General features: G+C 32.6%; 2 protein-coding genes across 14 annotated transcripts in view; one reads left to right on the forward strand and one right to left on the reverse strand.

Annotated features, from left to right (window-relative positions):
* LOC114331769 (mitogen-activated protein kinase-binding protein 1) overlaps nucleotides 1–23,273 on the forward strand; it is a 742,485-nt gene extending 719,212 nt beyond the window's left edge. For 7 of the 13 annotated variants that reach the window (XM_050645932.1, XM_050645937.1, XM_050645934.1 and 4 more), the window contains 4 exons: nucleotides 1,901–2,125; nucleotides 9,486–9,635; nucleotides 13,721–13,801; nucleotides 22,820–23,273. In XM_050645932.1, coding sequence (XP_050501889.1) covers nucleotides 1,901–2,125; nucleotides 9,486–9,635; nucleotides 13,721–13,801; nucleotides 22,820–23,178 — 815 coding nt within the window. In that variant the 3' untranslated portion in view covers nucleotides 23,179–23,273. The remainder of the gene's footprint in view (nucleotides 1–1,900; nucleotides 2,126–9,485; nucleotides 9,636–13,720; nucleotides 13,802–22,819) is intronic. The other 6 variants (XM_050645938.1, XM_050645942.1, XM_050645936.1 and 3 more) reach the window with 5 other exon arrangements.
* Nucleotides 1–27,560, reverse strand: part of LOC114331770 (ATP synthase subunit C lysine N-methyltransferase) — a 142,511-nt gene that overhangs the window by 15,656 nt on the left and 99,295 nt on the right. The gene's annotated exons all lie outside the window — the stretch shown is intronic.

The following is a 27,560-nucleotide window of genomic DNA, read 5'->3' on the forward strand; positions in this document are numbered from 1 at the left end:
ATGTGGTCGATAGCGGAGCGTTTAGCGCGAAAGCCTGCTTGGTTGCTTCTTAGTTTCTTGTCTAGATCGCTTTAGTCTATTAAACATATAGTTCATAGATTTCATGGCGATTTGCATTTTGCTCCATTTCTTAATACGTTATTTATTATGCTTGTGTTTTCTATGATGCACGTACATTTTATTTTCCTGCTTAGCTCCTCTATTTCTTGAGCATTGTAGCATAAATCTTTAAGTGTTCTTTCTTCCACTAATTCTAAGGTTTCCCTGACATCCAATGATTTTTCTTTGTGTGTCCTTTTTTCCATTGAACGTCCAGTTTAATCCAGCTTTTTATTCCTTTTAATGTCTTATTTGTGTCTTCTCATATTTGTTAGGTACTTTGTGTATCAGCTTCTGCAGTTCATTTTTGATAGCCTTCTTAGGAGGTGTTTATAAAGTGTATTTGTTATCACTAAATTGCTTTCACTGGCAAACTGTAGAAGCCTGTTGTTTTTAATACACAAGTCAAATGAGCCTTTGTCATTTGGCATAGACAAATTTAAGTTCCACATTTATATAAAACTAAGGTAATAAAAGTGTGCATTATAAGAACACTTTTTCTTAGAATTGGTGCACACGAGTTCAATTTTACAGATTTACATTATATATTATTGTGATTTACTGTTCTCAATTTCAAAGACGATATGTATACGGCTGCTTTTTATTATATGTGTTTCGCATGTTGCGTGTTTTTTAAATAGTACTAAGTTTCAATTATTATTATCTTTAACATTACTAATATTCTTTTTTCAAACAACTTGCAAAAAACTTTTTCCTAAAACTAAATGTTTAAAATAAAAAATATTTTATAGGGTATCCCAAAAGTAGCGGAACGGTCGAAAATTTCGGGAAATGAACATCGGATCGAAAACTGAAAAATACGTCTTCAATATTTTTCAAAAATCTATCAAGTGTCACCAAACACGACCCCTCCACTCCAGCCCCTCGAGGTGGGATGGGGTATCGTTAAAATCTTAAATAGGAACCCACATTTTTTATTGCAGATTTGGATTTCAGAACTTTTAATCGAGACATTTTCTAGAATTGTGAATAGATGGCGCTATAAGCGGAGAAAACGATTTATCGTGATACCCTAGACAAATTATAGAAACGGTCTAATATCTCGAGAAATACACTTCCAAATGAAAAACCAAAAAAACACGGGTTTAATATTTTTCAAAAACATCGAATGAGACCAAACACGACCCTCACTCCACATCCTGCAATAAAAAACGGGGGTTCGTATTTAAGATTTTAAAGTTACCCCCTACCCTACCTCCAGGGGATGGAGAGGAGGATCGTGTTGGGTGTTATTCGATAGGTTTTTGACAAATATTGAACACTTATTTTGTGGTTTTTCATTTGGAAGTCTGTTTCTCGAGATATTAGACCGTTTCTATAATTTACCTATGGTAGATCTATGGTCTATCACGCTAAATCGTTTTTTCGATTATAGCGCCATCTATCTATAATTTGAGAAAATGTCTCGAATAAAAGTTGCTTATTTTTACGTAAGGAATCCAGATCTGCCATAAAAAAAATGGTTGTTTATATTTAAGATTTTAAAGTTACCCCCACCCCACCCCCAGGGGTGGATCCAGATCCAGTTGGGTCTCCAGATCGTGTTTTGGTGTCACTCGATAGATTTTTGAAAAATATTGAAAACATATTTTTCAGTTTCATTTTGCGAAATATTCGACCGTCCTGCCACTTTTGGGACACCCTGTATAAAAAAAGCTGAATGAAGCCACAGATTTCTTCAGTGTTTTTAAATTTACGAAAATTTTTCGCAAGCTTGACCCCTATACCATCCCAAACCGTTCTAATCCACTCCCAGTGATTAACAACGACACCCATCCAGTTACAGGAAAGAAGAGCACCAACGGCGTAGCCAGAAATAACTCGAGGTACGCCAAGAACAATTCGATAACGCGCAGCAGATCTAGCACCGTTTTAAATCAATCCGATTCAGATCCGGACGCTCAGGAGAAGAAGGTTTCCAGATTAATGAGACCTACCATTAGTTCTCACAACAAGATCAGCAATAAGTCTTTGCAAAGTCGAAAGAAACACTCTTATTCTGCAAGTAAGTAACAGTAGTAAATGTCTTTTAAAAGTGGAAGAATTTGGTCAACTTATTGATCAAATGCTTTGAGATATTTTGTTACAAAGTTAAATATCTCTGGAAATTTACTGAATGCTGGGTATGTGCTTCAATATCTAGGTATCTAGGTGCTAGGTATGTATGTCACTCTTTTTTTTTAGATGGGAATCTCTGACTATTATAATTCTTAAGAACAAATGTCTTGGGATTCTACACCATTCTGGTCGATTTCGTGCTTGGGTGCTTCACTTCATCTAGGTATACTTATGCTTGGGTCTGCATTGCATTTTATCTTATGGGATGTGATATATTTATGCTAATAAACAGGATGTTTCGTTATTGTCCATATCGTAACTGGAGAAACCTTAATACAAAATACGAAGATTTAACCCAAAACACTTGTACGCGGGCATGAGATTTTTTATGATTTAAGTTCAGATTTGCATCTTTTTTTTTGTCATAAATGTTTTATCACTTTATCAGAGTTCCATTATTGTTTTTATTGTATTATTATTGTATTGTATTATTTATTGTGTTACTATATTGTTTCTGTTTATTTTGTATTAGGATTAGGATTGTATTTTGTTTATTGCAACTGGCTGAATGACTAATGTCTATGCCATTAAATAAAAAAAAAAAAAAAAAAAAAAAAAAAAAAACCCAAAACACTTAAATAAAATATTCTTCCTTACCGATATACAGAGTGTTTTATTACAAATGTTCTAAAATGATTTTAACCCATTGTTAAAGCACCTTTTATAATTTTTTGTTCAAAATTGATACACAGTTTACACATGTTAGGATACTTTTACTAGTGTTAAAAGATAATTTTCCGCTATTACCAGAGGCGTGTTGTAGGGATAATACACTTCATTTTCGCCCCTTTTCCCCCCTCACAATTTACACCACTGTCGTAATAATTATTTCATCATGTTTTTTTTATTCTTCGTTAGTTTTTACGTAAATATCATACTTTTGTCTCAATGCGATAGAGTAAGTAGTTTTCAAGTTATTTGCATTTTAATGTAATGGATTCAATAAGATTATGTATTTTAAACAAATAATCTTATTGAATGTTATTTAAAATACATAGTCTTATGGAATCCATTATCTTTAAACGCAAATAACTTGAAAACTACCTACTTTATCGCAATGAGACACAAGGATGATAGTATGTAAAAAGTAACAAGGAATCAAAAAACATGCTGAAATAATTATTACGACAGTGGCGTAAATTGTGCGGGGGAAAAGGGGCGAAAATGAAGTATACAGGGTGAGTCACCACTAACGCGACGGAAGATTTCAACGAAATGGTAAAATATTTGAAAACATTTTTTAATTAGTGGTTTGTAAGTTAATAAAATCTCCATTTTAAAATTATTTTGAAATATACAGGGTGTCCCAATAAATGGCGGCGTATCAAAGTTATATTTTTTCTTATGGAACACCCTGTATTTTATTGCATTTTTTAATTATCCGCAAAAAATAAGGTATAGTTTCATAAGGCTTCCCTATACCTATGTACAGAGTGTTCTGAGTTATGTTGACTTTTCTTAAAATGTAAAGTTTTAAAAGAAGGCTTATTCTCAAGTTATTTAAGAAATTATAAAAAAAAATACTTTTACATCTAAATAGTTGGATATTGGTTGAATGTATTCCATGATTAATTATTACACATTTATTTACAGGGTGTTCAACATTTACAGTTTCATTATTGGATTATTCAATGTGTCATATAATGCTTATTTTAAATGGAACACCATGTATATTAATTATTAATTATATTAAATCTATACCCTATACCTCTTTCGAATGGTATAGGGATGTCCTATACCTAGGTCTAATAGTTTTTGCGTAATTTACAATTATTTAAATTCTTAATCTGTAAATCGATTTTAAAACAAAATATGTATCTCATTGTATGACATCGTCATTTTATGACAGTACGGTCTGGTAATTATCAAAAATATAAACCACGTTATCTACGAAAGAGTAGACATGGTACTTTGCATTGGGGAGTCTTTGCAAAATTGTATCTACTTTCTAAAGTTTACACTCAAAAGTAGGTATCCTGATAGAAGACACCCAAAAAAGGACGTTTTTGAGAAATTTCGGAAAGTTAAATAAAAATAAACCAGTTATTTGTGATCACGTCAAGGAACTTGATGTCCTGCTTTCTGTTACGGAAAACCCAAATACTAGTAAAGAAAAAATTTCGGGTAAATCAGTCAAACGACTGTTAGAATACTTAAGAGAAACCACTATTATCCGTATAAAACTCAACTACACCAATATTAGAGCGAACAGGATTATGATAAATATTTAACTTATCGTTTATGGTCTTTAGACTTTGGAGCAGATCCTGATTTTTTTTAAATGTATTGTATACAGACCAATCTACCTACTTTTCATAATAATGGTCTAGTAAAAAGACATAATTTTCATTTCATTATGATACAGTAAACAAACATTTATTTCGTACAGTTTAAAAATCGAGAGTGTATAAATATTATTTTTAAAATCAATTTACCGTTGAAAATTGTAAATTACGCAACAACTATGACTCCTAGTTATGGAACATCCCTATACCATTCGAAAGAGAAACCTGTGTTTAGTATAATAATTTATTAACATACATGGTGTTTTATTTAAAATAAGCATCACGTGACACATTAAATAATCCAATAATGAAACTGTAAATTTTGAGCACCCTGTAAATAAATGTTAATAAAATACCAGACCGTACTGTCATAAAATAACAATGTCATACAATGCCATTAATTAACTACATCTTTTGTTTTAAAATCGATTTACAGATTAAGGATTTTAATAATTGTAAATTACGCAAAAACTATGACACCTAGGTATAGGACATCCATATACCATTAGGTAGATTTGTTTAGTATAATTATTTATTAATATACATGGTGTTCCATTTAAAATAAGAATCACATGACACATTGAATAATCCAATAATAAAACTGTAAATTTTGAACACCCTGTAAATAAATGTGTAACAATTAATCATGAAATACATTCAACCGATTTCCAAATATTTAGATGTAAAAGTATTTTTTTTATAATTTCTTAAATAACTTGAGAATAAGCCTTCTTTCAAAACTTTGCATTTTAAGAAAAGTCACCATAACTCAGAACACTCTGTACATAGGTATAGGGAAGCCTTATGAAACTATACTTTATTTTTTGCGGACAATTAAAAAATGCAATAAAATGTAGGGTGTTCCATAAGAAAAAATATAACTTTGATACGCCGCCATTTATTGGGACACCCTGTATATTTCAAAATAATTTTAAAATGTAGATTTTATCAACTTACAAACCACTAATTAAAACGTTTTTTCAAATCTTTTACCATTTCGCTGTAATCTTCCGTCGCGTTAGTGGTGACTGACCCTGTATATCCCTACAGCACGCCCCTGGTAACAGCGGAAAACTATCTTTTAACACTAGTAAAAGTATCCTAGCATGTATAAACTGTGTGCCAAGTTTAAACAAAAACTATTAAAAGGTGCTAAAGGTATTAAAACAATGGGCTAAAATTATTTGAGAACATTTATAATAAAACACTTTATATCTCGATAACGAAGAATATTTTTTTTAAGTGTTTTGGGTTAAATCTTCGTATTTTGTGAGTTACGATATGGACAATTGTTAATGAAACACCCTGTATGGGTACCTGTAACTGAAATCTAAAATATTTGAGTACCTGATATTGCACTATGGTTCCAAATGTTGAAAACGTGGTCATGGACCTTTAAACGCGTATATTGTTCATACACTTTGGTATTACTTTCGTACGTAAGGGTTTTTGGCATCGTCGACTACGGATCTGAAATCATTTTTTTGAAAAACAAAATGGCGGATCCAATATGAGGGAAAGAATTGAAAATACCTACTAATTAAAATGCATAATTTCTTTTGAAGTTTAATAATTTAAGGGCTTTTTAAGATCTATGATTATTAATCTGCCATTTTCGGAAAAGACAAAATGCCGAATACAATATGGTATCTATAAAATGCCGGTATCTATAAACGATACTTTTTTGAAATGTGGTAGTTAAAAACTAATATATGTAAATATAACGTTACGTATACTGACCGTCATTTCGCATTTTGTACTCAAACAGATGTGATTTGTAAACCAGTGTGATTCTCTATCTTCTTACTATACATTTTGAGACTAATAGACGTTAATCGCAGAATTATGTACTTTTTGAATGTATTTTTACATTTTGATTATTTCAAGTATATTCTTACTGTTTATTCATTAACAAATTTTATGCATTGATTGTTATAAACTCTGAAGTCAATTTATATTTTAATACATACTTGAAAAAGAAGAATCTGCTTTACAGCGATAAAATTGACGAAGTGCAAAACGATTTAGCATTTTCAATATACGCATTCTTTTTCACTTTCATTGCCAAAAGAACGTCGCATATGGCTCACTTGTATCTGAGCCATGAGTAACAATACAACCATTACACCTGCGTATTTCGACTCTACGATTGTATAAGAAAACAATTTATTGTAAACATGAAAATCCCTTTTTTTAATTCATAACTACATTTTCAGCATTTGGAATCACAGTTTATGGGTACAATGACTTGTTTCCCAGCTGTAGTTAGTGTTTCGCGACGTACTAAATCCGTTGTAGATTTAAATTGTTAATAAAGGGATCAATGGGCCTCATAGACTTTTCCACATTGGGACCTAAAAGATATTTTATGTATACCCTATATCCATGTGATTTTCCGATAGGTTTTAGCTCCTGCTGTCAAACCTCTTTTGGGCCAAGGCCTTGCTTCAACACATGCTTAATGTTTTTGTTCGACGCATCACCCACAATCATTCGCTTGATTTTTCTGTCTTTTGCAAAACTTTGTCGCAGTTTAGCTGACTACTTGTATAGAACAAATTTCCTTTTCATCTTCGGAAATATGACCTGTAAAGGGATTCAATTCCATAGTTTTCCTCAATGATGGAGGCTGCTTTGGATGGATAAACTAGGCAGATACTTGAATGCCGAAAAAGGCTTATAATCCTTAAATTCCCCTCGATCGTGCTTCATATAATTAGCGATCACTACCAAACATAAAGAGCCCCTTCATCAAGACAAGGTCTCACAGCTCTCAAAGAGGTGCTCAATATTTCTGAAAAAATCAAAATACCTACAACCTTAGTTAATTTCGTATGCATATCGATAATATTGATCTATTATTGTCTATCTACTTGACATTTGCATCTCGTTTGTTACTATAATCGAACGTCTATTACTTGGTCCATCTTCAATCCACATTCAATCGTGTAAACGGCATTCCATTATTCACTATTGATAACGAAAGTGAAGAGGTTCCGAAGGTTCGTACACACTTAAACTAAATTTTGATGATTTCCTATTCTCAATAAAATTTTCTTCGTCTTACCTCATGCGGAATATGTTTCTGGCAATTGGTTGTGAGACTTCTGCACCAAACTATCTCCTTTCACTAAACTTCACTAAGAACTCCTGTGCTCTGGATTTTAATTTACAGATTTTAAGGAATTTTCTTTGCTACACAGGTGTGATCTATAGGTTTAAATTTTAATTTGGTTTGCTAGTTCAGTGGTTTGGCATGACCATAATTAGCTCCCATTTCCTAAAAATGGAGTCTCTTACTTTTTTGATGTCTAGCTTCTAGCCACTGTGACGTTTCTTCAGTCAGAATAGATTCTCTTTCAGTTTCATGCGTGTAAGTGATTTTCGCAGTGCGTTATCCATTAGTGTTTTCAGCCTGCGTAGAGTTCTCCTTGCCACAGTAGGGCTTCCATTGCAGTTTTTATAATTCTATTTCGGACTCCTTGGCCACCCAGGGATTCACTTGTGCATCGTCCACCAGCAGTGGGTTTGGAGCTCAGAATTGAGCACTGCTTTGAATTTAGTGAGCTCTTAAGCCTAAAAACTGTACGCTCCATTTTTTCACACAGAAAGTTATTTTTCATGTTAAAAGACTTTTCTTCAACCCAAGTTGTGCTCATGACGAGGTGCCGACCATCGCTCCCTGGTATCCCTCGTACTGCTCGTACCATATTTTCGATCGCCAGATGCATTATTTTAAATGCGCGTGTTCACCAGAATAGGCGAGGATACCATCCTTTGGTCTCCGTAGTAAACAAACCCTAGGGTTTGCTCACCACGGAGAGCAAAGGATGGTATCGCTAGTATCCTACTCTTAATTTTGGTGAACGCGCGCATTTAAAATAATGCATCTGGCGATCGATAATAAAATATGGTACGAGCAGTACGAGGGATACCAGGGAGCGAGGGTCGGCACGTCGTCATGAGCACAACTTAAGGTACTCCACCATGATTTCACTTCCTTCATATCGAGAAGCACATGGAGATTAATCGCTTATGGCTTATTTTATTGGTTCTATTTTGATGAGTTAGTCCTTGGGGAACAATGTTATCTTGATCCCCAATAGAGCAGCCGCAGTCGTTTTCATGAACACAATCAGACACAGTCTGTTCTCCCTCGTGAATTAGTTGAAAGTTTCCATGGTATATTGATCTAAATAGTTTTAACACTGTGCACGCTTACTTACTTTGTTTGAGCTCCGGATAGACATTGCCGATATAGGTATCTCGTTTTATGGTATTTTCTCTAAGAGTACGGAGTGGTAGCCTTCTCATGTTGGTTTTTGTACCAGTGTTTAGGTAGATTCTGGGGCAATTCTTCCTTAATCTGCTGGGAATCCTTTTTGAAAGTGGTTCTGTTAATTTTGGGTCCTGCGTAGAGGCTTCTGTTTCTTATTTTTATTAATATGGTCCATTTGGATTCCACCAGTGTGGAAAAATTAAACTGTTGTACCTACAAAGCACCACACTTACCTTACATACCACCACATCGTGGTGCCTGTATGTGACAATTCGTTTTAGACACACACCTGCCATGAGCGTTTGAGCATGATACAAACGGAACTTGCGTGTTCTCCTGGCAGTAGTCTATCTGGCTCAAGTCCAATCACCACGTTAAGGTAGAACAGCAGGATGGAATGTCCATAGACTATTCAAAGCTAAATAAATTTGGAATGAAAGAAGTGATTTTTTTGTATATTTTTTTGTAAAAACATACAGAAGTTGTACTGGTCAAATGATTTTTTTTTATAGTAAGTACTATCAGCTACAAGTTAGACCGACAAGTTTTAACTTAAATGTCGTGTTTCATAACACTTTCGAAACTCTTTTTTACGCATAAAATAACCCACTTCCTTATTGTATTCTGTCAATCGCTGCTTTAGTGCTTTAAGCTGTTATAATATAAAAACAATTTGCTTTTAGGTAATCTAATAACAGTGGGCGTCACTGATAACATATCAACTTCAGACGAAGACTCCCCCACTGCCCCTCCACGAAGTAGGACTATAAACTTCGAAAATGGTCCAACCGTTACCCCTCGAAGGCATCTAAATAACAAAGAGAAGAACAGGAGTAAGTCCAAACTTTGGGAAAGGAGTTTTGGTAGCTTTGGTTTTGAATAAAAATTTGGGGAATATGGTTTATATAACAAATGTAGCAAATAAACTGACCCACAGGAAAATTGGAAGTGTCAAGATAGATGTTTTCTTTTCGAAGCTTGTATTTCTTGAACAGATTTCGTATACCTGCTTTTTTGCTTTCGGGTTTTACTTATAATGATCATTTTATATAAACTGACACTTCTATTTATCCCATAGGGCATTTTAATGGGTAAAATTTTGGTTTTTATTGGTAAAATTTTTGATGTTTATTTTAATTTTAACATTTTATGTAGATGTAGAAAATGTTGTGTAAAACACGCACGGCAATGCCGCTTTACACTTCATGCAATTTTGTTATTTTTTGTGCCAAATATACCTCATCTAATTTTGTTTTATGACGGAAAAGATTTTATTACAATCGTAGCTGTACCACAACGTTACTGTTTTTAATTTAAATTTTCCAAAAGTAGACATGTTTACAAACAGTAGAAAATTTTTTATTTAAAGTTTTTCATTTAGTACCTACTTTTTATCCATTTTTATGCATGAGGCTACAATTTATCCTCTCCCCAAAGTTGAACAAGTTTCCGATGTACTTTTATCTTATTTTCTGTATTATACGTGTTCTATAATAAGGAAGATTCACGTGCAAAACGAATAAAAACGTTGAAATAATTACATGCAAGATAAATTTTGGTACATCCTCAGTACTAATCAATTTTGATATTATTTCCGGAGATTTCAGGCAAAATATTTAACCTTAGAAAGTGTAAAATCAAGTGAATAGAACAAACAGAGCTGCAGGTTGCCTGAATGAAACAATGACCTGATACAGAGAGAACAAAAAGGATACTAGAAACAGCAGAGATAAAAACCCTTCAAAAAATCGTTGGTAAGACACTATGGGACAGAGCTAGAAGTACATATATACGACGGAGATGCAAGGTAAACGACCTAAATAACTGGGTAAGAAACATATAAGTAGAATGGAACGACCACATAAGCCGAATGACAACAAAGAGAGTAAGGACGGTGAGAGACGGTTCCCCAATAGGAAGACACTCAGTGGGAAGATCACGAAAGCGATGGTACACATTGAAGAAACTGTCTACACAAAAACAAAAATAAAACGTGGTTAAGATTGCTTACTTGCTTACGTGGTGAAGTACATACTTGCTAAATAATCTCATCACCAAGCAGTGGATAAGTTTAGATTACATATTATTAAATGTTTAAAATTATAAATTGAAACGACATATTCTCGATGTTTAAAGAATTAACTTTCCGGGAAGACTATGGCCCCTGATGGTTAGAAGACACCAATCAACTAACTGCTGATGCTGTAAATAAAAATTAAATGTTTTAATGACGATGGCATTAAGACAAGGTTGATAGATTGCTTATCATTTACATATATAATTTATGTGATAGATTTGGAGAATGCTATAGTGGATCCCCACTAATCGCAGGAAAAAGGGACGGCCAAGAAGATCGTGGAGACAAGAAGTACCTAAATAATGGAAGAAGGGGGAAGACCAATGGAAGATAGGGCTCTACAAGAAGATGACTGGAATGATCGCAAGTGTTAAAAGCTAAGATACGAGAAATGCCAAAAGCTGTAATAAACTCGTTATATATAATAGGGTGACAGATGTCATAGAAAAAATTGCACAAGCAAAATGGAGGTGGGCTGGACATGTAGTTCGTTTAAATGATAATAGGCATAGGTGAACCAAAGGGCTCATAGAATGGAAACCTAGAGAAGATAAAAGACAGCGAGGTAGACCACCAAAAAGATGGATGGATGACTTGAGAAAAACAGTGGGAAATTGGATACAGAAGGCACAAGAGAGAACAATAGAAGAATATCGAGGAGACCTATATCCAACAGTTGATGCAAGAGGTTGAGGAATGACGATACTGATGATAAGAAATAAAATAAAGGTCCCTTATTTTAATATTTTAGTTAAATTTATGTATTAAATACATAAACTAAATTTACTATAAAATTTATATTATATTTAAACTGACTATAAAATTAAATTATTGATCAAATGGATTTTGAGTTAAAATAATGTGAAACGAAGATAACATTCATTGAATAATAAAATAAACAAAATTGTGGGATATCAATAACGTAACGTTATCTAACACATATGAAATTTATTATATGAACTGATAATATTCATTAGAAAAATTTTTATTGTATGGTGACGTAGACTTATAATATTAACATAGACTGAGCGTACCCTCCGCGCTTCCTGACAAGAAGATCTCATGGACTGGTTTGATGCTATCTCTTTCTAGCACATTGTATCGAGAAACTAACATTAAACTAAGTGGGGGTATAGGCACGACAGGGGAGGACTAGTATCGCAGCTTTACTATATGTAAGAGTTAAACAGCACTGATAAAAAAGATGGTGTCGTCACTTCGCTCAACATGACACTCTGTCTATGTTAATATAATATATGCCTATTCTTGGTGAACGTATAAATTGGGTTATAAAAAATGTAAATTATAATGGTGGTTGCATGAATGTACAACTACCAGAATGTATCAAATGGAAATATAAGTGGAGTAACATATTGCTCACTCAATAGTGGACAAATAAATATATGGAGAGGGAAGATTATGTGTAATACTCGTGTATGATCCAACTAACATCAATGTGCGAGTCACCTCAAATATCTACAAAGATAAATTATTTAATATGACAGACGACAAGTGACAACCTATGTTTGCCAAACAAATCCTATACTTACACAAGAAGAATCTATTACGGCCGGTTTCACAAAGTAAAGTTAACTTGTGGTTAAGAGATAACCAGAGGTTACCCCAAAATATGCGTTTTAGTTTCAGGTCAACGGCGAATTATGGTTAACTCACAGAATTTTTAACCAGAGGTTGGAGTGGGTTACCCTTATGGGTATACCCAGAAGGGTAACAATTATGAAACTGAAACGCATATTTTGGGGTAATTTTGAGGTTATCTCTTAACCACAAGTTAACTTTACTTTGTGAAACCGGCCGTTAGTGTATACGGAAGCGAGGGTTGTAACATTATATTGATCTGCTACTGTTAGATAAAAACTATGACTAGAAAGAGCCAATTTTAAGATATAAAAAAAGGAATAGATTAATTATATCCTTCATACATAACTGTTTAACAACTGCCTTCCTATTAACATGGCCATAAAATCATAGAAGAACGCAACGAAAGAGGAAAATTAGAAAATTCACTAATAAGGATGTCAAGGGAAATCAATGACCAATGAGTTTTTTCATTATAGAACAGCGATCAATCATTTTATTAAATTACAGTATATGTACCAATTATATATTAGTACATTACTATCTCAAATGTATAAAAAGTATTTTATTACTTAACATCTACATTTATTTTTCAATAACTCTCTTGAAGGTATGGAGGGTCGTCTTCCTCCTATGTAAAAGTTTGTATTCGTGTCATATAATGACACGTTTCGTCCTATATTAGGGATCATGGACTAAATCTAGATCAAAGACTAATTCCGAGACAGAAAGTCACGTCTGTCAACCAAATTCCCACTACAGGATGGACACGATATGTATGAGCCCTCTACATTATATGCCAGAAAATCAATACCACTGTGCATTTGAACTACGACCGCTATAATGTTTTAAATACAACCATTCTACAGAAACAAATGTCTGTAATTAGATAAAAAAAAAGAATGTGTGTGTACTTTGTACTCAATATAGGGTGAACAATCTTTTCAATCATCTGTACTCCTAGTCTGCTTAAAAATGGACCAAAAAGTATAGTACGATATTTAAAAATTATTTAAAAGAGAAATTAGAAGGAGTTTAAAGATAAGTAACTAAGTAATAATCAAGAGTAAGTAATTTAAGAGTTTTATCTTTAAAAAAAGCTAAAACTTAAAAATACTCCCTACAATAACCGCTTTGCCAATTAGCTTAGTTCACACGCTTAAAACACATTGTTTGCTTTCGTAGTATTAAGTCAAACCATAAGCTTGTCGTTACTGTAACTGGCACTGTATTTTTTTGTAGCTGCAAGGCATACTATTCACTTCGACGAACTCTTAACAAACGACGACTTTGAGTCAAACGAAAGCTATTCATCGGTGGAGAGTAAGTTGGTTTAATCACTGCATGCTAATATCATTTAATAGTTTATTTAGATATATTGACATCATGTAGTTTGAAGTGTAAAAATAGTTAGATAACAGACTCCAGGTAGTTTTTGGTGTGTATCTTAAGCCTCGGTTTATAACGATATCTAATCAATTTGAAGGTTGATTTTTTTTGTACTATACAGTGGGTGATCAAATTTCGAGAGAGCGGAAAATTTAACTTTTTTTTAAATAATGGTGTATACATTACTATATGTAGTACAGGGTATTAGTAAATAAGTATGAAAAATTTTAAGGGCTAATTCTACATGAAAAATTAATGCCAGTTTGTTCTATAAACATATGTCCGCAAATGCTTAGTTTCGGAGATACGGGGTGTTGAAATTTTTATTTCAAACTGCCAATTTATTGCTCTAAGACCAGTTGAGCTAGGAAAATGAAATTTGGTAAGTTTTAAGAGGTAGTTATTACGAATTTTATGACATACAATTAAGAATTTTGTATTCATCATTGGCGCGCCTACGGGCAATGGTCTGAATTAGTTTAAAGAAAAAAATAGTACGCCACTGAGATATTTCGAATTAGAAATTATTTTTAAATTCCAGGTCTAATTTATGATAAAAAACCTTTCTTGCCTTTTTTTCATATGATGCACCGTTTTTATGCAAAAAAATAAAACATCTTGGCGCATATTTTTCATTTCTTAATACATCATCAAGAACTATCCAATATAATAATACTAAACTAGAACAATAACAGAAAATATTACTAATACCATTTCAACTAGGTGCAAAGCTGCAAGAAATGTTTAAAATGATCTCCTTTACAGGTAAGAGAAGAATTTTATATTCATCATTGGCGCGCGTACGGGTAATGGTCTGAATTTTATGAAGAAAAAAATAGTACGCCACTGAGATATGTCAAACTAAAAATCATTTTTGAATTCTTCGTTCAATTGACGACAAAAAATCTTTCTTGCCTTTTTTCATACGCGGCGCCGTTTTTATGCAAAAAAATTAAACATCTTAACGTTTACAAAGTATTTGAACTGTTTCTATGCATATGGAAACTACCTCAAATATTTGGTAAGCGTTAAGATGTTTTATTTTTTGTGTAAAAACGGCGCCTCGCATGAAAAAAAGGAAAGAAAGATTTTTTGTCGTAAATTGAACGAGGAATTCAAAAGTGATTTTTAGTTTGACATATCTCAGTGGCGTACTATTTTTTTCTTAAAAAAATTCAGACCATTACCCGTACGCGCGCCAATGATGAATATAAAATTATTCTGTTATCTGTAAAGGAGATCATTTTAAACATTTCTTGCAGCTTTGCACCTAGTTGAAATCTTATTAGTAATATTTTCTGTTATTGTTCTAGTTTAGTATTATTATATTGGATAGTTCTTGATGATGTATTAATAAATGAAAAATACGCGCCAAGATGTTTTATTTTTCTGCATAAAAACGGTGCATCATACGAAAAAAGGCAAGAAAGGTTTTTTATCATAAATTAGACGTGGAATTTAAAATTAATTTTTAATTCGAAATATCTCAGTGGCGTACTATTTTTTTCTTTAAAAAAATTCAGACCATTGCCCGTAGGCGCGCCAATGATGAATACAAAATTCTAAATTGTATGTCAAACAATTCTTAATAACTACCTGCTAAAACTCACCAAATTTCATTTTCATAGCTCAACTGGTCTTAGAGCAATAAATAAATTGGCAGTTTGAAATAAAAAATTCAACACCCCGTATCTCCGAAACTAAGCATTTGCGGACATATGTTTATAGAGCAAACTGGTATTAATTTTTCATGTAGAATTAGCCCTTAAAATTTTTCATACTTATTTACTAACACCCTGTATATACTATACAGGGTGTCCAGAAACTCTACCGACAAACGAAAACAGGAGATTCCTCAGATAATTTTAAGACAATTGAACCCAATTCACCTAGTCCGAAAATGCTTCCTAAGGGAGCTAGAGCTCTTTGAAGATAGCGTCTTGGAATTAGTTTTTGTTAAATATCTCCAGCACGCTTCTATTTAGAAAAACGAAAACGGGTACGCTTATTTATCTACTAGAGATACATCGATTCCATTAATTACAAATTTCTAGTACCGGTCATGGACGCCCGTTTTGGGTAGGGCAACGGTTATTTTATCTCATAACTTTTTTGTCTTTAACTTTTAAGCATTTTTGACACTGGAATATTAAATTGTGAGGTATTCTAGTACTAAAAGGTACTCTTGTTTAATTGAGTAGAATGCACCGTTTTCTAGAAAAATCGATTTATAAAATTTTTCGTTTTTTCAATTTTAAAAAAATTTGAAAAAAAGTTTCAAATAAAAACGGTATATTTTACCGACTTAAAGCAAGAGTAACTTTTAGTACAACTAAGATAATGAAAATAAATACACCAAGAGAAATGGGAATATCACTGGGAGGCACGGAATTAGAAACGGTAGAGAAATTTAACTACTTGGGCAGTATTTTGAACAACAAAGGAGGGACGGAGGAGGACGTAAAACTTGTCAGATGACAAGTAAAGCCAAGATAAGATTATTCAACAGCAACGTGAAGACTGTGTTATTATACGGAGCAGAAACTTGGAAAGTGTCAAGAAAATGTATCGGACAGATGCAAGTGTTTATAAATAAATGCCTAAGGAAGATTTTAAACATTTACTGGCCAAACCGCATATCAAACCAAGAATTATGGACAAGAACTAACGAGGCACATATCTAAGACAATATGCAAAAGGAAATGGAGTTGGATCGGGCACACACTAAGAAGACCTGATACAGACATAGCGAGGCAAGCCCTAGAATACACACCACATGGCAAGAGAAGACCAGGTAGACCCGTAGAAACGTGGAAAAGAAGTGTGGACAAAGAAATTAATGCTATTGGGAAAACCTGGACAGAAATAAAGATTAGTGCAAAGGATAGGGCAGAATGGAGGCAGAAAGTTGACGCTCTATGCTCCGCATGGAGTGAAGAGGTATAAGTAAGTAACTTTTAGTACTAGAATACCTCATAACTTAATCATCAAGTGTCAAAAATGCTTAAAAATTAAAGACAAAAAAAGGTATGCGATAAAATAACCGTTGACCTACTCAAAACGGACGCATATGACCGGTAATACAATTTCGCAATTAAGGAAATCGAGTTATCTCTGGAAGATAAATAAACGTACCAGTTTTCGTTTTTCTAAATAGTTTTTTTGTGAAAATTTTTTTTCAAATTCAACACACGAAAAATTTTCAAATCGATTTTTCTAGAAAACGGTGCATCCTACTGACTTAAAGCAAGAGTACCTACCTTTTAGTTCTATAATACCTCACAATTTAATAATTCCGTGTCAGAAATGCTTAAGAGTTAAAGACAAATAAGTTATATGATAAAATATCCGTTGTCCTACCCAAAACGGACGCCTATGACCGGTACTAGAAATTCGCAATTAATGGAATCGATGTATCTTTGGAAGATAAATAGGCGCACGAGTTTTTGTTTTTCTAAATAGAAGCGTTCTGGAGCTATTTAAAAAAACTATTTACAAAACGCCATCTTTAAAGAGCTCTAGCTCCCTTATTAAGCGTTTTCTTACTAGGTGAATTGTGTTAAATTATCCTCAAATTACCTGAGGAATTTCCGGTCTTCGTTTGTCGGTAGAGTTTCTGGACACTCTGTATATACGGGTATAGTATACCCGTATTTGAACTAACGTGTGATCCAAAATTATTGTCACCATAGGTGGCTCTGAACGACAGAGATAGCTATACAGTGCATGTCTATTCTTAATTCAGATATAATTTCCAGTTTACGTCAACTTTGCAGGGTAAGTCAACTTAACAAGAAAAGTTAGGTTATGTAGAGATGTTGGTGATGGACATAATATACAGAATTTTGTTTGATTTTATTTATTATTTTTACTTATAATTTTGTTAATTCTTTTTATTTTTGATTTAAGTTCTGTGTTGAAGGTTTTGACTGATTTTTTGCGTTTTATAATGTTAAATCAAAATTAATTGATAAACCAATGATATAAATTCAGATTAAAACAAGACATATGTAATTTTTTGCACGGCTAGCTTTGATCCCAATAATTGTGGATCGCTCGTTATAAAAGGGTTTCCTGTGTTGATTTTTATTTTAATTGTAATTTAGTAAATACTAATACTAAGGGCCGGTTGTTCGAACGCTAATCAACAATGATCATTATCAAATATTTAATTACTGTGACCAACTGTCAATGTCAACTTTGTGTGGGTTGCTGAAAACATAATTGATTACAATTATGAAATTACTTAATCAATTATGTTAATAATTGTTATGTTAATTGATTAACTAATCTCATAATTTTAATTAATTATGTTTTCAGCAACCCAATAAAAGTGGACATTGACAGTTTTGGTGACAGTAATTAAATATTTGATAGTGATCATTGTTGATTAGCGTTCGAACAACCGGCCCTTAGTAGTGCTCTTTGCAGCAATAACTCCTTAGCACTTTCTTGGCATTATTTCTATGCATTTCTGGAAGTTTGTTGGATTTTTTCATTTCTATGCCATACTGTGTTCGCTCAGCAAAAGCTTTGCGGTCATAATTTCATTAGATATTTCTTTCGTCATTAGTTTTGAAACAATAAACATTTTCTATTGGAATTAAGTCTGAAAAATTACCCGGCCAGTTGAGCATCTTTACCTGGTGTTAGCGAGGAATTTTGTAACAGTTTTTGCCTTGTGACAAGATGCATATACGTGAAACTCTTAATCGGAAACCACTCCTGGACATGTAAAATCCTTTTTGCTTACGTACTCTGTGCAGTACTTTCGACAATATCTTCTTTACGTGCCATCTCCGCGACGAAGGCTGGCAATCATCATTGCTATTCTAACTTTTGACACTACAGCACGAAAGAGTTCAGTTCAGCTGCATCCAAACCATTCATATCTGTCACCACGTGTTATACATATGACCCAAGTATTGCAGTTTTCTTATTTTGATGGAATCCAGATGGAATCCTAGTACTTCTTCATTGGTTATTACTATTGGTCATTAAACTACATAAAAGAAAAATAATGTCAAGTAAGGATATTTACTTGCTTCCAATCATCAATGGTCCAATCTTTGTGATTTTTAGCTCATTGTAGCCTTTTTTTCTTCATGGTTGGTACGAGCAGCAGCTTTTTTGCAGTGCAACAAGTTTATTCACTTTATTCACCGATGAGCTGCTATTGCTAAAATGTTGAAGCCAGACGGCTGCATCATTTTCGTTAAAATCCTGTGAGGATGACCTGGTCATCGTAGATTCTATTCAGAAAAGTCTCAATTCCAAGTCCTCTTCTGGGCTATCTGTTTTTATCTTGTATCCGTTTCACTCCCACGAGTTGAGGAGGAATGCTGTCAGGCATAGTGTGCCCGACAGTGCGCCCATACCGTGACAATGCTATAATCCTACAATGTTCGTCAGCTAGGGCAAAACTTTCCCTCTATGTTACATTTCTGGTTTGCAGAGCGCAGTAGTCGCAACATAAATCTTACCATACGATGAGTCAATTGTGGTGATTTGCTGTTGTGAAATCAACAAATCTACAGTTGATCATATAGTTGCAGGCCTCATATCATCTCAGTTGGCATAAGGATTTTTATTTGGTTGTACCTTATTCACACCTGCCCTATGGTCCTATATATCCTTAAGACGTTCCCTATTAACTCTGGGACCTGACATGTCGAGTATGAGAGTTTTACCCGCCCAGTATGTTCTGTCTTAAGTAGAGACGATCGCAGACTCAAATTCTCAGACCCGACACGAAGATATAAGGCATACATAGAAGATTTTCAGGTTGCAGTACGTAAAGACTACGAGGATAAACTACTCTTTGAAATCTATAAGTGATATGGTATTTGACATTTGTCTTATTGATAAGTGTCGATAAGTATGGGATCCGCAGAACTGTCATTTATGGTTAATAATTTGCTGTTTGTAGAATGTCAAATTGTATTGGTTATAAGTCTCATTTACCTGTTTTAAGCAAAGAGATTAAGTATTTTTCTACCTCGGGCTTTATTACCTGTAAATTTTTTTGTCAAACGAGCTATCATTTGATATTTAAACGGTAGATACAGTCGAAGTAAAAAATGTGTAAAAATCTATATTTTAGTTTGTGTTTCTGATAATAAAAGCTTCCAGTTTCATATTGTTCTCTCACATATCATTTAAGCTGAATCAGTCATTCGTTGTTCTGTTTCTGCTGCAATTTTGATTGAACAATTGCGCTTCAGGACAGACGGTTCGCACAAAAATAAAATCTCATCGACATTTAAAAACAATTTAATTCGATTTAGTGGCTATCAGGAACATTGGATTCATTGGTTTTCAAAATCGTCTTTATTGAATCAGCAATAAAATTCTTCTACTTCAAACTAGGTATGTTTGAAAATATGTGCTAGACACGCGTCAGTTAATTCTTTACAAATAAACAGTAATGGCTTAATGGTGGATTATGTTGGAGACTAACATGGCTATAAAAGGTTCAATAGTGGTCAAGTTAAAACAATTTTCGAAGCATATAAAGTCAGGATATTCTTCTACCTCGTGTACCTCTTTTTTCATGCAGCTTACCTTGAAGTACGGTCCCAAGTAGGTCGTATCGTTGTTCATTACGCATTATATGGGGAAGATATTCCAGTGTTGCGATATCCTACTTATATTTTATAATATTTGTCAGTATAATACAGGGTGTTTCATTGGGAAAGTAACATACGTTAACTGTAGAAAGAGTACACTTTCGGCGGTCTCAAAGATACCATACTTAATGGGTCTTATTACTCCATTAATAACAAAGATACTGGGAGTTTTATCTATTTTGCTATTTTCTTAATTGGTTCATAACTTTTAACCACACTGTATATTTATTTTATATTTGGCACGCAAAATATCATTTCAGGTGTACAATAAATTAATTTATTTACAATTGTGAAAAATCCAGGTCCGGATTAAAAAATATTCCGACCCAAAAACAACACCCTGTACATTATTTTTTTTAATGGATTTTTCAGTTGAAAAGAGGATGAAAAATTAAATTTAGTGGTATACTTTGAATTTTCGGCAAAATGATTTTTCTGGTAAAATTTTGAATTTGAATTCTGAAATTATGTGAATTGCGAGAGCTCTATGTAGAAAAACATTGAAATGCAGCGTACAACTTGTCAACCGCACTGTATATTTATTTCATATGTAACACGCGAATATTCTTTTAGGTGTCTAATCAATTAATTTATTTACAATTATAAAAAATCCAGGTCCGGATTAAAAAATATTGTATACATGTTCTGACCCAAAAAAAAACACCCTGTATATTAAATTTTTTTAAAATAGATTTTTCACTTGAAAAGAGGATGAAACACTAAATTTAGTGGCATAATTTTCGGCAAAATGATTTTTCTGGTAAAATTTTGAATTTGAATTCTGAAATTATGTGAATTGCGAAGCTCAAAGTTAAAAAAAATAAAATATGACTTAATTTTAATTAATACCATTATTTAATCTAAATTGTAAAATATTAATATTTTGACACATAACAATAATTTTTGATGGTGGTAATTTTGAATAAGTACTTTAGTTTTGAATAGTTATTATGCTGCAAATTTTCGCTGTTTTTTGTTATAATTTTTAGATACTTTGTTGATTAAAGTGATGTGTTTTTTATTGACTCTTTATTATTTATTCATTATTTAAAGATGAATATTCGCTATACTTAAACTATTTGTTGCACATATTAAAAAAAAAACACTGAAATGTTAACATTTTACCAATTTAGATTAAATACATAATGGTATCAATTAAAATTAAGTGGCATTTTAATTTTTTTATTTAGAGCTCTCGCTATTGACATAATTTCAGAATTTTTTACAATTTTAAGATTTTTACAATATTTTTTAATTCGGACCTGGATTTTTATAATTGTAAATAAATGAATTGATTGGACACCTAAAAGACTATTCGCGTGTTAAATATAAAATAAATATATGCACAGTGCGGTTAACAAGTTATAAGTTGTATTTAAATTTTTTTCTACTTACAGCTCTCGCAATTCACATAATTTCAGAATTCAAACTCAAAATTTGACCAGAAAAATAATTTTGCCGAAAATTCAAAGTATACCACTAAATTTAGTTTTTCATTATCTTTTCAATTGAAAAATCCATTTTAAAAAAATTTAATGTACAGGGTGTTGTTTTTGGGTCGGAACATTTTTCCAATATTTTTTAATCCGGACCTGGATTTTTTACAATTGTAAATAAATTAATTTATTGTACACCTTAAAGGATATTTGCATGCCAAATATAAAATAAATATACAGTGTGGTTAAAAAGTTATGAATCAAATAAGAAAATGGCAAAATTGATAAAACGCCCAGTATCTTTGTAATTAGTGAAGTACATAAGACCAAATACTATGGACTGTAATACATACAACTCTTGACATTTCCCATTACATTTGAGGAAGCAAAAAAATAGCGCCATCTAGGCGGTCTACGGTGATAACCAGAGCGATCTAACCTTACATTTATAAAATTGCTTTATTATTGTTTTTGTATAAGTGTTTGAACTATTTTTATTTTAATTTAATTTAGCAAAATTAGCTCGTTATTCAAAAATTTATAAAATGAAATTTGAATGTTTACGTCAAATTTTACGTTGTCACAATGTAGTTTCACCGCAAGCCGACAGTGGCGCTAGTGGCAACGTGCTTCAAGATTTCTGTGGGAGTTGGATGTATTACAGTCAATAGTATTTGGTAAGACCCATTAACTATGTGAGACCGCCTACCTAAGTGTCCTCTTTCTACAGTTAACGTATGTTACTTTCCCAATGAAACACCCTGTAGACCATCAGATTTGTAATTTTTAGACCAGTTCTGGTTATATGTATGTCGATTATTTGTTGTTGCATGCATGTATTGCATATTCAGTGTCTTTTCTCAAATAACCAGTTATCAATTTTTTAGTTTCGAACCAAGTTTGCGACGATCTCATCGATCAACTAACTTCCACGGCAGAAAAAGTCGTCAAACTCTACGACCGTCTTAGCGAAGCGGACGACGGCAATGAATCTCAAATAGACCGAATGGACAAAGTGAAAATGTCGATGATCCGCACCCATAAGATCCTCCACGATTGTATCCTCAAAGAATTGAAGCAGAACAACGGAAACACTGACGTCAACCAAACGGACACGGTGAAGAAACTCAACGACTTGGTGTCCAAGGGCCCCAGCGGCCCGAACAACGTCATCAACATCATGGAACAGTACTCGGATATCTTGCTGGATATGGTACAGCAGAAAATGCACAGTGCCAACATTTGACATCTGATGACTGTAAATTTTGAGTTGATTTGTTAACCTGTGATTATATACCTTAATAATTATATAGACCATGACGTCATTTTGTGACAGACCAGTTTAACCAACATAATTTAATTTATTATAGTTTAGCTCTATAACGGTTTTTTATATTTTCACTTATAAATCACTAATTTTGGCATCGATAACACTCACTTCGATACCTTATAATTATATGTTTAATATCAGTCATTTGTCAGTACACAGAACATAAACAACCCGGTAACATTGCTGATTTGACGGTGATGACGTCATGGTTTTTACATGTTTACCATATTTTAAACTTTTATCCTTGGGAATATCATAGTTATCTAAGTTTCGTCTATTGTTTTTGTTGGATGTTAACAAAATTTGAAAGTAGGGTAATTTTTATATTAATGTTCAAACTATTTTAATGTTTTTAAACTAACAATGATAATCCTGGGATTGATCCGTGTTTTGTAGTTTCATGGAACTGTTTGTTAGTCCAGTCGGGTTAGACGAATAATAGGCCTAACCTTGCATTAGAAGCTGCCCCAAATTTTATTTTTCTAATCTTTAAGGGGGGGTCAATAGTAGTGTAAATTTAAAATCTCGACTGAATTTCGCCGTTGCGTTAGCCGCCATCTTGATTTTAAACGAGAACCGTTTTTGGTCATTGTCTCCGCCATTTTCAACATTTAGGCAAAAAGTATATGAACCAAAATTGTTGAAAATGTGATTTTCTATAATTTCTATTATTGCAATTTTTCGTGCGGTCGATATTTTCCTAGTTATGGCGGAAAATAGTGACAGTTAGAGCATAATTATTGAATTATCTCGTTTATTATTAGTTTTACTGGCTAATTGGTCCCTACCAAAGCCATCAAATTAATTAAAAAAAAAAAATGATTAGTTTTACGACAAAAATGTACCTACACAAAAATAGAGACAATTAAATTCTACACAATTTTTATTTCTTTCATTTTTTAACTAAAATTAATATTTACGGTATTACGTAATGCGGTAATGGCACGAGCGTAAGACCTGATTGATTTTATAGCAATTGTTTTTGTTCAATATCTACGCCATTTTCAACTAAAATTGTTCCAAATATGATTTCCTACAATTTCTTTTTAACAATTTTTTTCATGCGGTTAAATTTTTTCCGAGTTAAGTGGGAAAATAGTAAAAAGTGGTGGGGGGCGCATAATTATTGAATTGAATCTTGTTTCTGAGCTGCCCCAAATTTTATAATTCTATCCTTTAGGGGCGATCAGTAGTAGTGTAAATTTAAAATCGGGACTGAATTCCGCGGTTGCATTAGCCGCCATATTGATTTTAAAGGAGAACCGTTGTTGCTTAATATCTCCGCCATTTTCAACTTCTCGACAAAAACGGTAGTAACTAAAATTGTTGAAAATGCAATTTCCTACAATTTCTTTTGCACAATTTTTTTATGCGATCAATATTTTCCAAGTTAAGTTAATTTTATTAATTAGCGGGTTTTATTGGTTGAATTCTTCTGTCCATATTTTAAGTTTCATGTCAGCTAATATATTTTTGTATTTCAACAATTTTATTTAAAGTTTGGATCCTTTTGGGGGAATTTCCCTATTCCCCCCGCCACTGGTTCTCTCGAAAAATTGTAGTAAATCGTAATTGCAACAATTTCAAACCTTACAATTTTTGTTGAAAAGTTGAAAATGGCGGAGATATTTAACAAAAACAATTGCTATAAAATCAACGCTTGCACTTTTTCCGCATACGTACTACCTTAACTATTGATTTTATAAAAAAAAATGAAAGAGATCAAAATTGTATACTACCTTAACTATTGATTTTATAAAAAAAAATGAAAGAGATCAAAATTGTACAAAATTTAATTCTCTTCATTTTTGTATACAGATACATATTTATTGTAATAATAAACGAAATAATTCAATAATTATGCTCTAACTGTCACTACTTTCCCCCCATAACTCGGAAAATATCGACGGCACGAAAAAAATTATAATAACCGAAATAATAGAAAATCGCATTTTCAACACTTTTTGTCGAATAGCTGAAAATGGCGGAGATATTGAGCAAAAACGGTTCTCGGTTTAAATCAAGATGGCGGCCAACACAACGGTGGAATTCAGTCGAGATTTTAAATTTACACTACTATTGATCCCCCTAAATATTAGAAAAAATAAAATTTGGGGCAGCTCGTAATGCAAGGTCAAATGCTATCCCGAGTGGGCTATGTGTATTTTTATTGTTTTAGTTTCGAAAATGGCATACGAATTGTTTACTTTGACGTTTTTCGAATTTTAATCCTTTTTATATAAAGTGAAAAACTTTTACTTGGTATCTAGATAGTTTTGTTATTACAATATTTGGTAGGACTTGTACATACATTGTTTCCAAAATCAATCAATTGAGATCTGGACAATGTCGTTTCCATATCAGAGTTGACTAGTTGAGTTATTGTGTTACATGAATTGTTCTACTAGAAATGAAATTATTTTAAAATATACCAAAAAATTTATGCTGTAAAGTTTTAAATCAATGTTTGTTATAATAGTTTTTACATTTAATTCAAGAATAGTTCCATGAAACGTATTTTTGGTAAAGATTTTAGTTAATACATTTGTGTTTTTAGTGGCAAATGCTAATTCTTGCTGTATACAGTTTATGTAATGAATACATGACCACTTGTCTTGTGGTCGTAATACACAGCACGTCAAACTGCTTGACAGTTGCATTGCTTGACTTGCACTGTCAAAACTTGTCTTCTTCCTTGATTGACCTTTACCGTTATAAGCATAGGGCTTTTCATCGACTGTCATTTGTTTCAAGCTTCTGTCATGTGTCACATAATATTAATATATCTACGTCATACGTCTTTGGTGTGTATCATTGGTATATGCCAATAACGTATGACGTAGATATATTAATATTATGTGACACATGACAGAAGCTCGAAACAAATGACTGTGAATGAAAAGCCCTATATGTTTTATCTACCTCATTCAATCTAATAGATCACCCTCTCTCTCCCTCATACACCAAAAGACTAATCCATATTTGACTTCTAATGTAACAGTGGTGACCAATTAATTGTCTTCATATTTTTAATATTCAAATTCTTCGACAACATTCACTATTGTCAGTTGTCAATTATCAAACAAAATTTATTTAACATAACATATTTAACTTCGAACTTTTTTTTTCTCTGATTCTGGCCTTGGTTTAGAACTAGAACCTTTAGCCACGTAATTGTATAACTTATCACTAACTCAGGTGTAATGTGTAGTGTGTGTGTTGAGTAAGTGTCTTGTTACTTTGCAAAGCCGACGTCATTGTCTTTGCAAAGAGACGCTAATTGTATCCGAACGTCTGCGGTCCCTCCGGTGAGTACCGATCCACACAAGGACAGAAAAACTTCGAACTTAATGATTTAAAGTACATACTTTGTTCATTAATATCTTTTGTCATACAATGACTGTCAGATACAGTATTTTCAGAACTACCCTTGTATTTTTATTTTATACTTTTGTTGTTATTGCTCTTATTTTTATGAAGTTGTTTTAATGAAGAGTAATCTACCCTTCAATGCTTCACAATTCAAGATATTTTGAAATATCTGAAGCATAGTATTTTACACCATATTTCATCAATCCTGTGGAAACTTTCTAAGGTGGAAAGATTGATAAACAGTGATTTGAAAATTGATTATTTGATTTAATTATCCAAATAGATTTTTTTTAATAGAACTACTAACATACTAAATTAATTATGTTACAAGAAAGGACAGAGAGACAGGAAAAGTAGATAATGAAAGGAGAAAAGATAAGATTAGTATTCATAATTGTTGGATTAATCGTCTGAGGAAGAAATTGGGAAAGAGGTAGATATAAAAAGGAAAGAGAAAAATATAAAAAAGAAGAAGGAAGATAAGATGGCAAAGAAAGATTATAACTAAACATTCAAATTTTTATTTGTTTGTATTGTGTATTCGTGCTTTGGGCATGAGACCTTTTTGGCAAGATGTTTATGATCAATTTTCATTATGTTTTATTTTTTGGTACCTTCAGTTTCTAGTTTTCTTCATTGCTGAATTCAAAGTTCAGCTTATTATGTGTGTTTTTCTATAAAGTTACGATTCAAGTACGTGTAGTTTCTTTTTAAAGGTCTTTGTTTACAGTCATATAATGGATTTGAGGCAAAACTTACCACTTTAGACTGTGACTAAGATATTTAACAGATGATATTTGACAAAGTAATAACCACATATAAAAAAACGCATATTTTTTATTTATTATTTCTCTGTAGTTTTGAGGATCCTCATACTCATTGATATATCTATCTAAATATATAAAGATTTGGCCTGGTTTCTTAAT

Source organism: Diabrotica virgifera, chromosome 3 (assembly GCF_917563875.1).
Source record: "Diabrotica virgifera virgifera chromosome 3, PGI_DIABVI_V3a".
NCBI classification, from domain to species: Eukaryota; Metazoa; Arthropoda; class Insecta; order Coleoptera; family Chrysomelidae; genus Diabrotica; species Diabrotica virgifera.